At 41.6% G+C, this 12,002-nt stretch overlaps 1 protein-coding gene across 1 annotated transcript; it reads right to left on the bottom strand.

The window, feature by feature from the left end:
• Positions 1-134: 134 nt before the first annotated feature.
• On the bottom strand, positions 135-11,969 carry sphk2 (sphingosine kinase 2). The gene is made up of 8 exons (XM_041044547.1): positions 11,869-11,969; positions 8,311-9,970; positions 5,968-6,117; positions 5,753-5,847; positions 5,542-5,657; positions 4,789-4,986; positions 3,024-4,647; positions 135-2,491 (listed from the first exon to the last, which is right to left on the bottom strand). The coding sequence occupies exons 2-8, from the start codon at positions 8,771-8,773 to the stop codon at positions 2,429-2,431; spliced, it is 2,709 nt and encodes a 902-aa protein (XP_040900481.1). The 5' UTR covers positions 8,774-9,970; positions 11,869-11,969; the 3' UTR covers positions 135-2,428.
• Between the last annotated feature and the right edge of the window lie 33 nt (positions 11,970-12,002).

Below are 12,002 nucleotides of genomic sequence, written 5' to 3' on the forward strand. Positions count from 1 at the left end.
ATCACATGAACATTTCTGAATATATTCTATAAATAAGACTCATTGGTGTGGCAAAGCAAAAAGGTACAGTAGATTTCCTCCAAACTTAACAAGTTACATTTATTCAAAACCATATTTAACTATTAACTGTACATTGTATATGTATATATTTTCATTGTTTTAGTAATAATTACAATTTCATTACAGACAGTCCACTACAGACATCTTAATGGCATTAACTGAGGGGTCACACCCTGACATTCTCATTTCAAATTGGTCTATAACACCATGGTCCAAGCCATGGCCATAGACAACAAAGTGTTTTGGAAGGTAAACTGTGACAACTAGTTTCTTAAACATCAAAAGTAAACATTTTGGCAAAACTCCATTCAAAGTGTATATAGTTTCTTCTATTTGGTAATGTTGCAAACCTGGACTCAAGATGCTGTACTCACATTCTGTAGCTGTGTAAGCACAGTGTATTTGTGGTAGACTAGCTGCATTGTGCATTCAAAGGGAAAAGGAAAGAAGAAAAAATAACAGCCTGGTGAGCAAAGAATTTTACTCAATTTTTATGCAGTCAGGTTTGAACAGTTCATGATCAACAGCCAGAATTTACAGGCTTATTATACAAAGGCATTGATTTGTCCAGGCATGACCAAGACATACAGTATGTTGATGATGATCCAAGCAGTCGGCACATGAGCTTACTGATTGATACACTGCACACGCTAATGATTTATCTTTTGTCCTGACCAAGTATTTCAGCAGGTTTTATTATGACAGAATTAATTTCTAAAACATCACAATTCCTCATAGACTTCAAAGTCTGTTGTTTTATTTCACTTAGGAGGACAAGTTACTGCTACTTATGTTCCCAAGGTATTTTAAATTTAAAACCAAAACTATCACTTACATAAACAGATTTGATCTGATGCTGGCTAATTTTGCAAAGTGCAAATTTTACTTCCATCTGATTTATCTCTTGATCAAAAGTCTGATCTGATGAAATAGGATTTTAGTTTCTAAATGATTCAGTCTTAACTTTTCAAAAGCTACAAGTGTTCAAATTGAAACATTTCATCAATTTCAGGCTATGAATGAAACGTGATCCATTCATTATGATATCTGGACTAGGCTATTAATACTAGTGTATCCATTTTATAGAACAAAGCATTGTATCTGACTCTGTGTTACTCTTCATATGTATCTCAAAGTTACTGTGCAATCTAGTGTTGTGATTTTCTGTGCTGCTCCAACTCCAATTATTGTGCAAAATAACTGCACTACATACGACTTAACAGAGGCTTTTAATGTCCTCTACTTAACACTTCCAAAGATGACTACTCAGAGACAGTGATATATTGCAAATATAAAATAGTGAGGAGGGCTAATGGTTGTAATTCTGAAAGAGTTCTTGAAAATGAACAGTCTAAAACCACTGACAAAGAAGCTTGCTTTGTTAAGACATTTTTATGTTGCAAAGTCTGATATCACTGACATCATCATCGTGCATCCACTGGCTAAGAAAAACAGGCAGATTATGTAAAAATGTCAGTAATGGCCACCGTTCAACGGTTCCATTGCTATCCATGTGATGACCCTGAAAAGCTTGATCTCGCTGCTCTACATCAACTCACTTGCATGAACACAATGGTCATTAAAGTGTACTTTTATTCATATTTTCACCACCAATGGTTAAAACAGTGGACAGTAGAGTGTTCAGAGATAGTGGTAGGTAGATGGATCTACCACTGTGTCTGATTGGTGGATAGAGATTAAGAATATTTCGGTTTCTTATATAAGTAAGAAAGGACAAATGTACAACTGTACTGTCCAGTGTCAGATAAGGCATTCCCTTCAGGGACATAAGCTTTTCTACTCAATCATTTGGACATTGGGGCCAGGGTTGAAGATGGAGGGTTGGGGACAATTTTTATTGGGGGTTGGACCAAGCGAATCTCATGTCTTTTTTTTAGCTTTTCATGTTTAAGAAGAAATGACTCTGAATTTAGTGTGGTTCCTCTCTATCTCACTGTAAGGCAAAAATCAGGTAGTGCTTCTCTGCATGCATACTACTATGTATACAGCCAACACATGCACTATCTGCACAAAAAACCCCATAAACATTCGATTGTTCTTCCCTCTTATTATCCCAGTCTGTGCAGTTTTCATGCTTCTCAGGGTACGCTGAGCGTAATCCAACAGCTGTGCAATGAGGCGCATTTTTCATCCATTTTCAAATTCACAATTAATCCCTGCAGTCATGCTCCAATGATGCGTGGCTCGGTGGGTTATCCCTTTCATTAAACCCCAGAAAAGCAGTTTCTGCAATCTAGGCTATTTTGAGTTTGCCAGACCCCCCTCCCCTCTCCCTCAGAGTATAGATGGCAACAAAGATTACATAATTCAGTAGAATGCTGTATCAGTCAGCTCAACCAATCCCTGATTAGAATCTGGTGATCTTCACTCCAGAGTCGCCAACAATGAGGCGGGATATTGAAGGGTGAACCTGTGAAATAAAGAGAGATCAGACAAAGAAATTTAACAACTGTAAATTGTGTAACTGATTTAACACAACACCACAAAATTAATACTCAGTACTGTAGAGAAACACAGTAAATTTGCTAAGGATACATCTTCTTATTAGTGCAAAATATAAACAAAATACCTGAAAAATACCAACTGTTAGCCATCAAAACATTTAACATGATACTGCACAATATACAGTCTTTTCTGGAGGACATTACTCGATAACTCCCTACACAAAGGGAACTTAAAATGCAGCCTGCTATATAGTAGCAGGATATATGGTAAGATGATCATCCCATATATTCACCTGTGCTTATTTATTTAGTTAACAGAGACTGATTTTGATTGACTGCAATCAAAATACTATTACTGGCTCAGCCTTACAAAGCATATTACACTTACATGAGCATGTGCTTTAAGTAAAGCAAACTCACACCCCATCAAGTCACCTACAGTTACTACACACAGATTACACCATTTCAGTTCCAAGCACAATTTTTCCTCTTTCTGACCTGCGCTTGAAGTGGCCCGTAGGGCACCAGTTCTCCATCCACAGTGAGGGTTCCTCGTGTAGACAGAGGTTGCAGCCTGAAGGCCTTGCAGGTAACATGACTCACATATGGTGAGCTGACGGAGTGGTGGGTTCCTCTTTCCATGGCAAAGAACAATCTCAGTAGAGTGGCTCTGGAGATCCCCGCCCGCACAAAGGTCAGGTGGATCAGCCCATCATCAAACTTGGCCTGGGGTGCAGCATGGAGGTCAGCCCCAAGGTGGGACTGATAAAGGGCCAGGACCAAGACAAAGTCTCCTTCAATGGTGACCCAATCCCTGGTGGGAAGGGGTTGGTCGAGGGGGGGTAACAAATCATCCCTAGGGAGATTTAAAGGCAGTGAGACGAAAGGACGGTTTTTAAGGGGTCCTGCTGGCTCGGCAATGTCAAAGTTAAAAGACGAGGACGGTGTGCGTAGAGACGGCGAGGGTGAGGTGGAGTTTGGGGTGTTAGGACGGGGAGCGAGGTAGGATGAGGAGTGTGGGGAGGCACAAGATGGGGAAGAGGGTGGTGTGGGAGAAAGAGACAGAGAGAGGGAGGGGAGTTTCGGGGGGAGGGAGTTTGAGTGGGAGTGCTGGAGGAGGGAAAGGGGCCTCGGCCTGGAGGCGTTCTGGTTTTGGTCCAGGGTCTTGGGCTTATAAGAGAAGGGAGAGTGACGAAAGGGAGAGGAGATGGTGAGAGCCCGCTCACGGGCAACATCCAGTGGGTAGGGTTCTTTCTGGTAGTAGGTTCCATTCAGATGCATGTCCTCTACTCCATATGAAGTGCCAGAATCTGCATCTCCCTCCTGATTGAGAGACTGGTTGAATAGAGTATTGGCTATCTGGCTTGAGGGGGCGGAATTCTTTCGTAGTGCCTGTCTGGCCTCCTGAAGGCTGTCCTGGTAAGTGAAACAAGCCTCTGGCTCTTCATCTGCCTCTCGCCCCATGTCTACCCCATAGCTCTCTCCCAGCTCTCTTGCATGCAACACTCCCTCCCCCTCTACAGAACCACTACTGCCTTCCCCATCCTTCCCCCTATCCTCCTCCTCCATCTCACTGGAGTCTTGGTCTACTGTTCCATCATCTTCCCTCTCGTCTTTGATCCCCGCCAACCTTTCTTCCCTTCCCATATTGCATTCGTCCCTTTCATTTGATTCAGAACTCGTCCCCGATCTCTCCGAACATGTGCCTGATCTCTCCTCCTCTGCTTCCATCTCCACCTCCCCTTCCCTCTCCCTCTCTCTGTCTTCTGCCAAGCTGCTGGCCCTCACCACACCAGTTCCTCCTCCCCTGGCCCTCTCCCTTCTCCTCTCCCTTTCTCTCTGCCTCTCCTCTTTTTCCCTCTCACCCTCCCCCCTACGCAGGCTCCTCTGTTCGCTGATGCCCATGTCAGAGCAGGTGCGATGGATGGGTGTTCTACAGAAGCCCTCAAGGCCTTCTGTAATACTACGGGAGAGAGGTCTCCTTGGCGGAGGAGGTGTGGTGTCTGGTGATGTGGTGACAATAGAGGGTGGCAGGTAAGAAAGACGACCCTTGTAGGATCGAAGAGAAGCTATGCGCACCAGGGTTCCCAGGGTAAAGCGGGCTGAGCCCAGGCCACGATACCTGTAATAAGGAAAGATTTCATGTAAGATTATTTGTAAAACTGTTTTCAGGAAACTATATAATAAACTGGAAAATCTGAGTTTTGCTTAGATGAACAAGCCAACAGTGGAAGTTCTTGGACTGTAGCAATCACACACCCACCTCTCACTCTCTATGTCCACATCAGACACAAAGCCCCAGGCAACAGAAAGGAAAGAAAACAGTCTCCTGGGTGCTGCAGCGCGACTGGAGGGAGAAGGGCTTGTTGTCACAGAGACCAGGTCCATCGGTCGGACACCGCCTCGACAGAGCAAAAAGCAGCAGTTCAGAAGGAGGGGCTCCCGAAGGCACATGTCATACCTGAGGGAGGTATAAAAAAAGACGACACCTCTTGTCAGCAAAGATAAAGAGAGAACTGCGCAAACAACAAGGTCCTTCGGCTATTCAGATCCAGTATCTAGATCCAGTATCTAGGTGCAGATAACCAAGTGATGACAAAAACCTAATTGCGCTCCTCTGTTTGAAGAAAAGGCAAAACAACTTATGAGTTTCGAACTAGGTTAATCTAATTTTGTGTAACTGAAATCAAATATATCCACATATCCATGATTATCTAAGCTGGTCAGTTTTAAGAGAAGCGGGATGTGACAGAGCTTGACTCATGCAGAACCTAATAACGCTAAGTGTCCAGTAGTATACAAAACTTTTTGACTTGACAGGACAGATTATTAACAGAGTTTAAGATGACAACAACAAATCAAAGTTTTTATTTAAAAAATACGAGAGATATTAAGACTATCCTTAATTAATCGCTTTGTCTAGTTCCACACTTTTGAGTTAGGCTGTAAGAAGTTGTTCACCTGAAAAAGACAGACAATTCTCCCCTTTACAAGCAAAAATAAGATACATGCTTACCCTGCGTGGTGGTTGATGGAGCCAGCCAGTGCATTCCCGGAGCCACAGGGCAGAATGCCGACAGGTGTTTTTATTGCTTGTTCCCAGTCAGGACGCTCCATCAGCCCATTAATGACCTACAGGAACACAACACAGAAAATTCTGAAAATCATATTTATGGACACCATGTACATTGTGCACGAATGTGGTATACAACAAAAGGATTTCACACCTCATGCAGCAGGCCATCTCCAGAAACAATGACGATGCCATCCCACTCTGGGAGTGATATCTCTCTGATAAGCTCCCTCGCATGGTTCTGACGCTCTGACGCAGATTAAAAAAAAAAAAAAAACATCCAGTGAAGTTGAATATCTGTTACATACATATGTTTATTGTACATGTAGTATCTACCCCATGAGACTGATTTTGGCTGTGAGGTGTTACCTGTCTGTATAAGGTTGTAGCTGATATTGGCCTCTCTGATCATTGGCAGGATGTGGGTCTGACACCACTGCATTGCCTGGCCCCTCCCACTGAAGGGATTGACCAATAACAGTAGTCGCCTGGGACGAGGTAGCAGACTTCTTGAAAATTCTGTATGAAAAGAGAAGGGACAGCAAGAATAAGTTACAACTCACAGTTTTGTCCAGAACAAAGAAAGGAACTAGAGCTTCACTGCAAAGCCAGCCAACTGGAACGTAAGCTAAGCTGTCATTGCACAGTGTTGCCCAACACTGGACTTTGAGTACATTCAACCATATGAGCCTCTTTTATTTCACCTCACAGGATCTACTTCATACTGCACAATGCTGTTGCTCGAGAGAACTTCTATCAATCATTTAAATTCAAATACATGGTAAAGGACACACAAAGCATTCATTATATAGAAATTAAATAAAACAAGTGTGTACAGAGATAAGTCTGTGTACAGAGGTAAGTCATTTATTACCTATACAACTGGCATGCTGGGGCAATAAAACAAGACACTCTATTCCTACTCTCTAATCGCTAATCAGCCCAGGTGTGGAGCATGGAATAGATTAAAAAAACTTCTAAAATTATCCCTTAAAATCAGTCTGAGATCTGGTAATGGTATAGATGGATGTCAGTGGTTATGTCATGGCACCCTCTGATAATCCTGGATTATGCAACAAACTGCGCTAAATCAAATCAACAGAAAACCCAACCAGCCACAGCTATGATGTCCATAAACATAAAAATCCACAGAATCAAGAGAGTGAGTGATTCAGAAAAGCAGAGATTAGGTGAAAGAACTGAAACAGAGAAATAAGACAGAATGAGGGCTACATGAGGAAAGAGAATGGAAGAGAAACCAGGGGTCAAACAGACTGGTAAAACCAAAGAAAACAGGGTGAACTAAAGTAGGACAGGGCAGGAGCAGACAAGAGAAACAGAAGATTGCAGAAAATTAAAAATGACTGACAACTACACCACTGTTGGGGGAAGGAGATAGGAATGTGACAGGTCAACCAATCAATCAATCAATCAAAGAACTTTATTTGTCCCCTGGGGGGCAATTCAAGGCATTCGAGGTACAGACTAAGGAACCACATGACAGAGATATTAAAGAAAATTAAGGGTTAAACAAAAAGAGGAGGAACGAGACAGGAAAAGATGGGAGATGCTGGTTAAGTGACGCATAAGCAACGGTGAGAAGCACTCTTACACAAAGTGAATGTAAACAATGAGCGGGGCCTTTCCATCTGTTTGATTTTTGAGTGCACAAGAAGGGGTGGCACGCTGCAGAGGCCCCACCCTCGCTGTCTTTACATTTCACAGTAAATGATACAGACCATGTGTGCAGGACAGATAAGGGCAAAGAAAGAAAAGCGAAGGCTATTAGATAAATAAACTCAAGAAAACGATGAAGTCTTGTGAAAAAAAAAATCCGCACTAAATGTTCTGCATAATAAATCTCACATCCTCTTATGGTGTATTAGTGTTAATCCTCCTGTTTTTTGCAAGATAACCCCTAAAATGCTCGACTACTCTTGGTACCTTTTGTCCCCTCAGTGACAAAAAGTGTGTATCATACACACATATTGGTCACTTTGACATTTAGCTATACTTAGCAAGCATTTACAAAGGAGGCATAAATCAATGCAGCACGAGGCAACATTGTGTGGTTTCTTGTAGTGAACAACAGGAATTCAAGGCTTAACTCAGAGAAAAACATTGAGGTCATCCAAAGCAAATGCAATAAACATTCTTATCTACTGTAAATTATTAGTGCTGCTCTGCTTTTACTATTCACTCTACTACTCACTAAAACTCAACACTGTATTGATGAGCAAGGTTCCTTAATAAAAACAGAGCAAACTCAGAGAGTTTAGGGCTGTTAAAGGCATCATGTTCACTAGAGCTTAGACAAACAATCTACTGGTCCATGGAAAGAAAATTAATCAACTACTATTTTGATTATTGAACAATCGTTTAAATGATTTTCAGAAGAAAATTTAATAAATACCAAACGGATCTGAGCCTTCACTGTTTTATGTTGACATATCAATGATATACAATAAATTTAACAGGACATATGATGACAGCAGTTTGGGCTCTAAGAATTTGAGATGGTCTAAGTCTCAGCAAGTTAATTTTCATGACTGAAATATTAGCAAATGTTTTAGATCTAAATACAGTCTACTGTGAGGTAGAATACGCAAAATGTGTAGTTAATGTCCAGTGTGGTCCTGTGAGAAGTAAAAACCATGACACATCACATCTACCAAACTGGAGGAGCAAGCCTCTAGTGAAACACGTACTCACCTGTGTCAGCAGTGACGGTCACACCTCTGAGTAGACACTGCACAGCAGCTGACCACCTCTCAGCTTCAGGCCTGCTTTCTGCCAAGTAGGCCCTCAACTGCCTGCGCCGGGACACCCCTTTCCGCCGTTTCCCTGGTGGGTACCAGTACAGCACCAGGAGAGGGGGTGCAGGGGCGCGAGGGCAGCTGCACCCCACTAGCTCTGTTAAAGGCAGCAAGAGACGGGCTTCCTTCCCTGGCCGTGGTGACAAGCGCTGGATATGTATGTGGGTGTGGGTGAGGGTCAAGGCATAGTTGGAGGCCGGAGCCGGAGTAGGGGAGGCAGCGGGGGAGAGTCCACCTGGACCACCAGGGCTGTTGGGGCAGCTGTTATTGTTGCTGTTACTGCCTGATCCCCAGCTCGCAAACTGGCCATGAAGGAGGGCTTCTGCTGGAGAAGGTGAAGAAGGTTCTGGGGATCGCATCCTCACAGCTGAAGTGGGCGAGGTTTATCAGGAAAAATTGCGTCAGGTTTTGGGGTGGTATTTTCTACTGTTAGAGATTTGAAGAGTGAAATTCGGCAACTCTTCAAGATTTACAGGGAAAATCAAAAATGTATCTAAATGTCAGTCTGAGAACTTTATCCCTGAAATCTCCACAAAGTCATTTTTCCTCTTCAGTGCTTGAATACAAGAAACAATGTCACAAAAAAACAAGACACATCCACTCAAAGTTTCTGTTCCCGTCTGTCGATTTCAAACATATGTCTTCATTTGAAAAAAGAAGTTCAAAGGTTCCTCTGTTAACGTATTTATCCAGTGAAGATGGAAACTGATAAAGACCAGTCTATGTGTCACAGTTAGAAAGCTTCCATCACAGTTTGATCTGGAGAGCTGTCAGCTTCCACAGTTTACTGCCAGTTGAAAAGTGGATAGGCAATACTTCAACATATTCAAAAACAACACGACTTAAAAATGTAATTTTCCACTAAAAGATCAGTCATTTAAACGAAATTTTTGCAAGGATTGCAAGTAAAAAAATAAGTTGACATTACAACTTAAAGCCGCCTATTTTGATAACAATGTAAGGCAGCTGAGCAGCTACTCAACATCAAAAATAAATCTTTAAATAATTACACAAAGAAAAAAAAACTTTTTTGCATTGAAAAACTGATCCATTAAGTATGAATAAGACAAACACCCTCTGTTTAGAAAACGATGCTACAAATATTAAATTAAATTAAATTAATGCACAACTAAAGAATTCTATAATGTATGTTGCATGGTAAGTGCTGGCCAAAATGTAATTAATGCCATAAAGATATGATAAGTTAGGCTCTTTCAAGACCTTTGATACTTCTATTGCTATCTTTAATCTCAGTGATATATAGGAGGCAGACAAGAGGAGTGACTAGGCCAGTCCTCAACACAGTAGTGTGATACAAGTTTTATCCAAGCAAATGCTCCTGCATTACTTCATTATCCCTTCTCCACAAGAGGAGGGCTGAACATAAGGTAAGACAGGTGGAGACTAGACAACAAAAACAAAACAAAACAAAAAAAAAAAACAAACAGAAACAAAACAAAAGACAAACAAGGAGACAGTTCCAGTTGGGTCCTTGGTTTATGTCATGGTAATGTCCTTGAGTCAAGCCTCACGTTCCCTCCCGAAGATCTTTGTTCCTGTATGAAGACAAAGGAGGACAACAATCAATTGCAAAAGTGGAAAAAACAACAGCAGAACTTTAATGTGATGGTTATCCATCACCCTACAGGTATTTTTAGAGCAGATGAGTGAGAAATTGGCATTAAAGAAGGATGCACACTAAACTGTAGAAAGTGAATCATTTTTGTTTCTAATTAACTTGCATTTCTACGTGAAAAGGTGAATATTCCTGTATCCGATTTTCACAATTAGAGCACAACAAGCACAGAGAAAGACTACCACGATAAGAGGAAGAGATACCAGTTACAGGGTGAAGCAACAAAAGATCCATCATGCCCGTTGACCTTAGGTGCGTCTTTGCTGAAGCACATAATGACTCAGAGTCACACATCCTCAATTGCCTTGCTGAGACACATTATTTTGAATGAAAGCTTGCATGAGAATGACCACAACGGACTGGTATTTTCATGTTCAGAGCATTTGTCTAAAACGGTTTGGGGACACAATGTCTCTTTCACAATCTGAATCTAGGATTGAGATTTCTCAAATTGCTGACCTAATTGGTACTGGATTTGAGAGGTTTTGCAATAAGCATTAGCATGTAACAATCTTACTTAACAATCTTTTTCTCAATAAAGAAACAGGTTCATTATAAGCCTGATAAAAATTTAATGATCATTATCTACAGAAATACAGTGTCTGCTAAAACAAGTTTGGAACTCATTTCATAAACAACTCTACATAACTTGGAAACCAACTTTGACTGGTTACATAATTTATGAACATTTATTATAATCATAATTTCAATGCATATAGATGAGAGGTTATATAGTCAAGTCAAAGCTCCAAGTCAGCAGGATCCATTGCATTAGACTTAAGTGCGTCAAAGTACTATCTAGACTGGACTATCACCATGGGACTTCGGTATACCCTAAATTAATAAACTCGACACATCTTTCTTTCAAGTTTTATAACAGCCAGGAAATATTATGCAAGCTGTGGTGCAGACAAAATCAATACTTGGCTGATGTCCTATCCTGATAAAACCCACTAAAAGGGACCTCACTGATGCCCATTGTTGCACCTTGCGTCCTTGAAATGCAGGGCGGGGACACCCAGAAATAATAATATCAGCAGGCTAATTTTGTCTCCCACACAATGAGGCTGCTGTTGACTGATTTAGGGGTATTTTGGGCACGCTTCTGTTACCTTACACTCTGAACTCAAGAGCACGGTTATACACTTAGCAGAAGAGTTAAGAGCTCGTCTATTAACCCTGATGCTCCGATGTAAAAGCTTTAGCAGCCGAACTTTAACCTAACGTTTGCTAGCTGGTTGACAGGCTGTGAGCCAGCTAACTTACTTAGCTGTACTTTAACAGTCACGGCACTGCCAAGCTGGGGAGCCATTTTCATAAACATTGCAGCTTTTAAAGTTATTATAAAGAACGAGAAAGAGTTTAAAACTGTAGAGAAATAACCCTAGTTAACGCTGAATCTAGGCGACACCAAACGCTAGCTGATGTTATGAATACTGTAAAGTGCTGCCTGACACAGCGGTGGCAGTTAGCAGCGGCTAACAATTTGCTAGTTAACGTGTAGTTAATAAGTTCAAGCCAACTTAGTCAACTTCAAAAAGATTATTCCCTTGAAAAACACCTGGGCTCACAATGGGTACACTGAAAAGCTCCCGTTTAACATTTTCACGTCTCATTTCTTGTTTTGTTTATTGAGGTACCCAAGTTAGCGCAGATAACGTTACATGGCAACGTTAGCTAACGGGCGAAATGATCTGATTCTATCAAGCCGAGGAAAGAGAAACGAAAACTTTTTAGGAATTATATTCACGCCATTACAAGACTAGAAAGAGACACGTTGATTACAACATAACAAAGCAAAAGCAAACCCACAGTTACCTCATCTTGTCCCCCCTCTCACGACGACAGATAGTCGCTTGCTGTGAAAACTGTGGCTCGGTGCAGGAAGTGTCTGGAGACGCAGGAGCAGCAGCTTTGAGCGGCGGAGAGGAAATCCAATGGCGATAAGGAAA

Source organism: Toxotes jaculatrix, chromosome 8, assembly GCF_017976425.1.
Source record: "Toxotes jaculatrix isolate fToxJac2 chromosome 8, fToxJac2.pri, whole genome shotgun sequence".
NCBI classification, from domain to species: Eukaryota; Metazoa; Chordata; class Actinopteri; family Toxotidae; genus Toxotes; species Toxotes jaculatrix.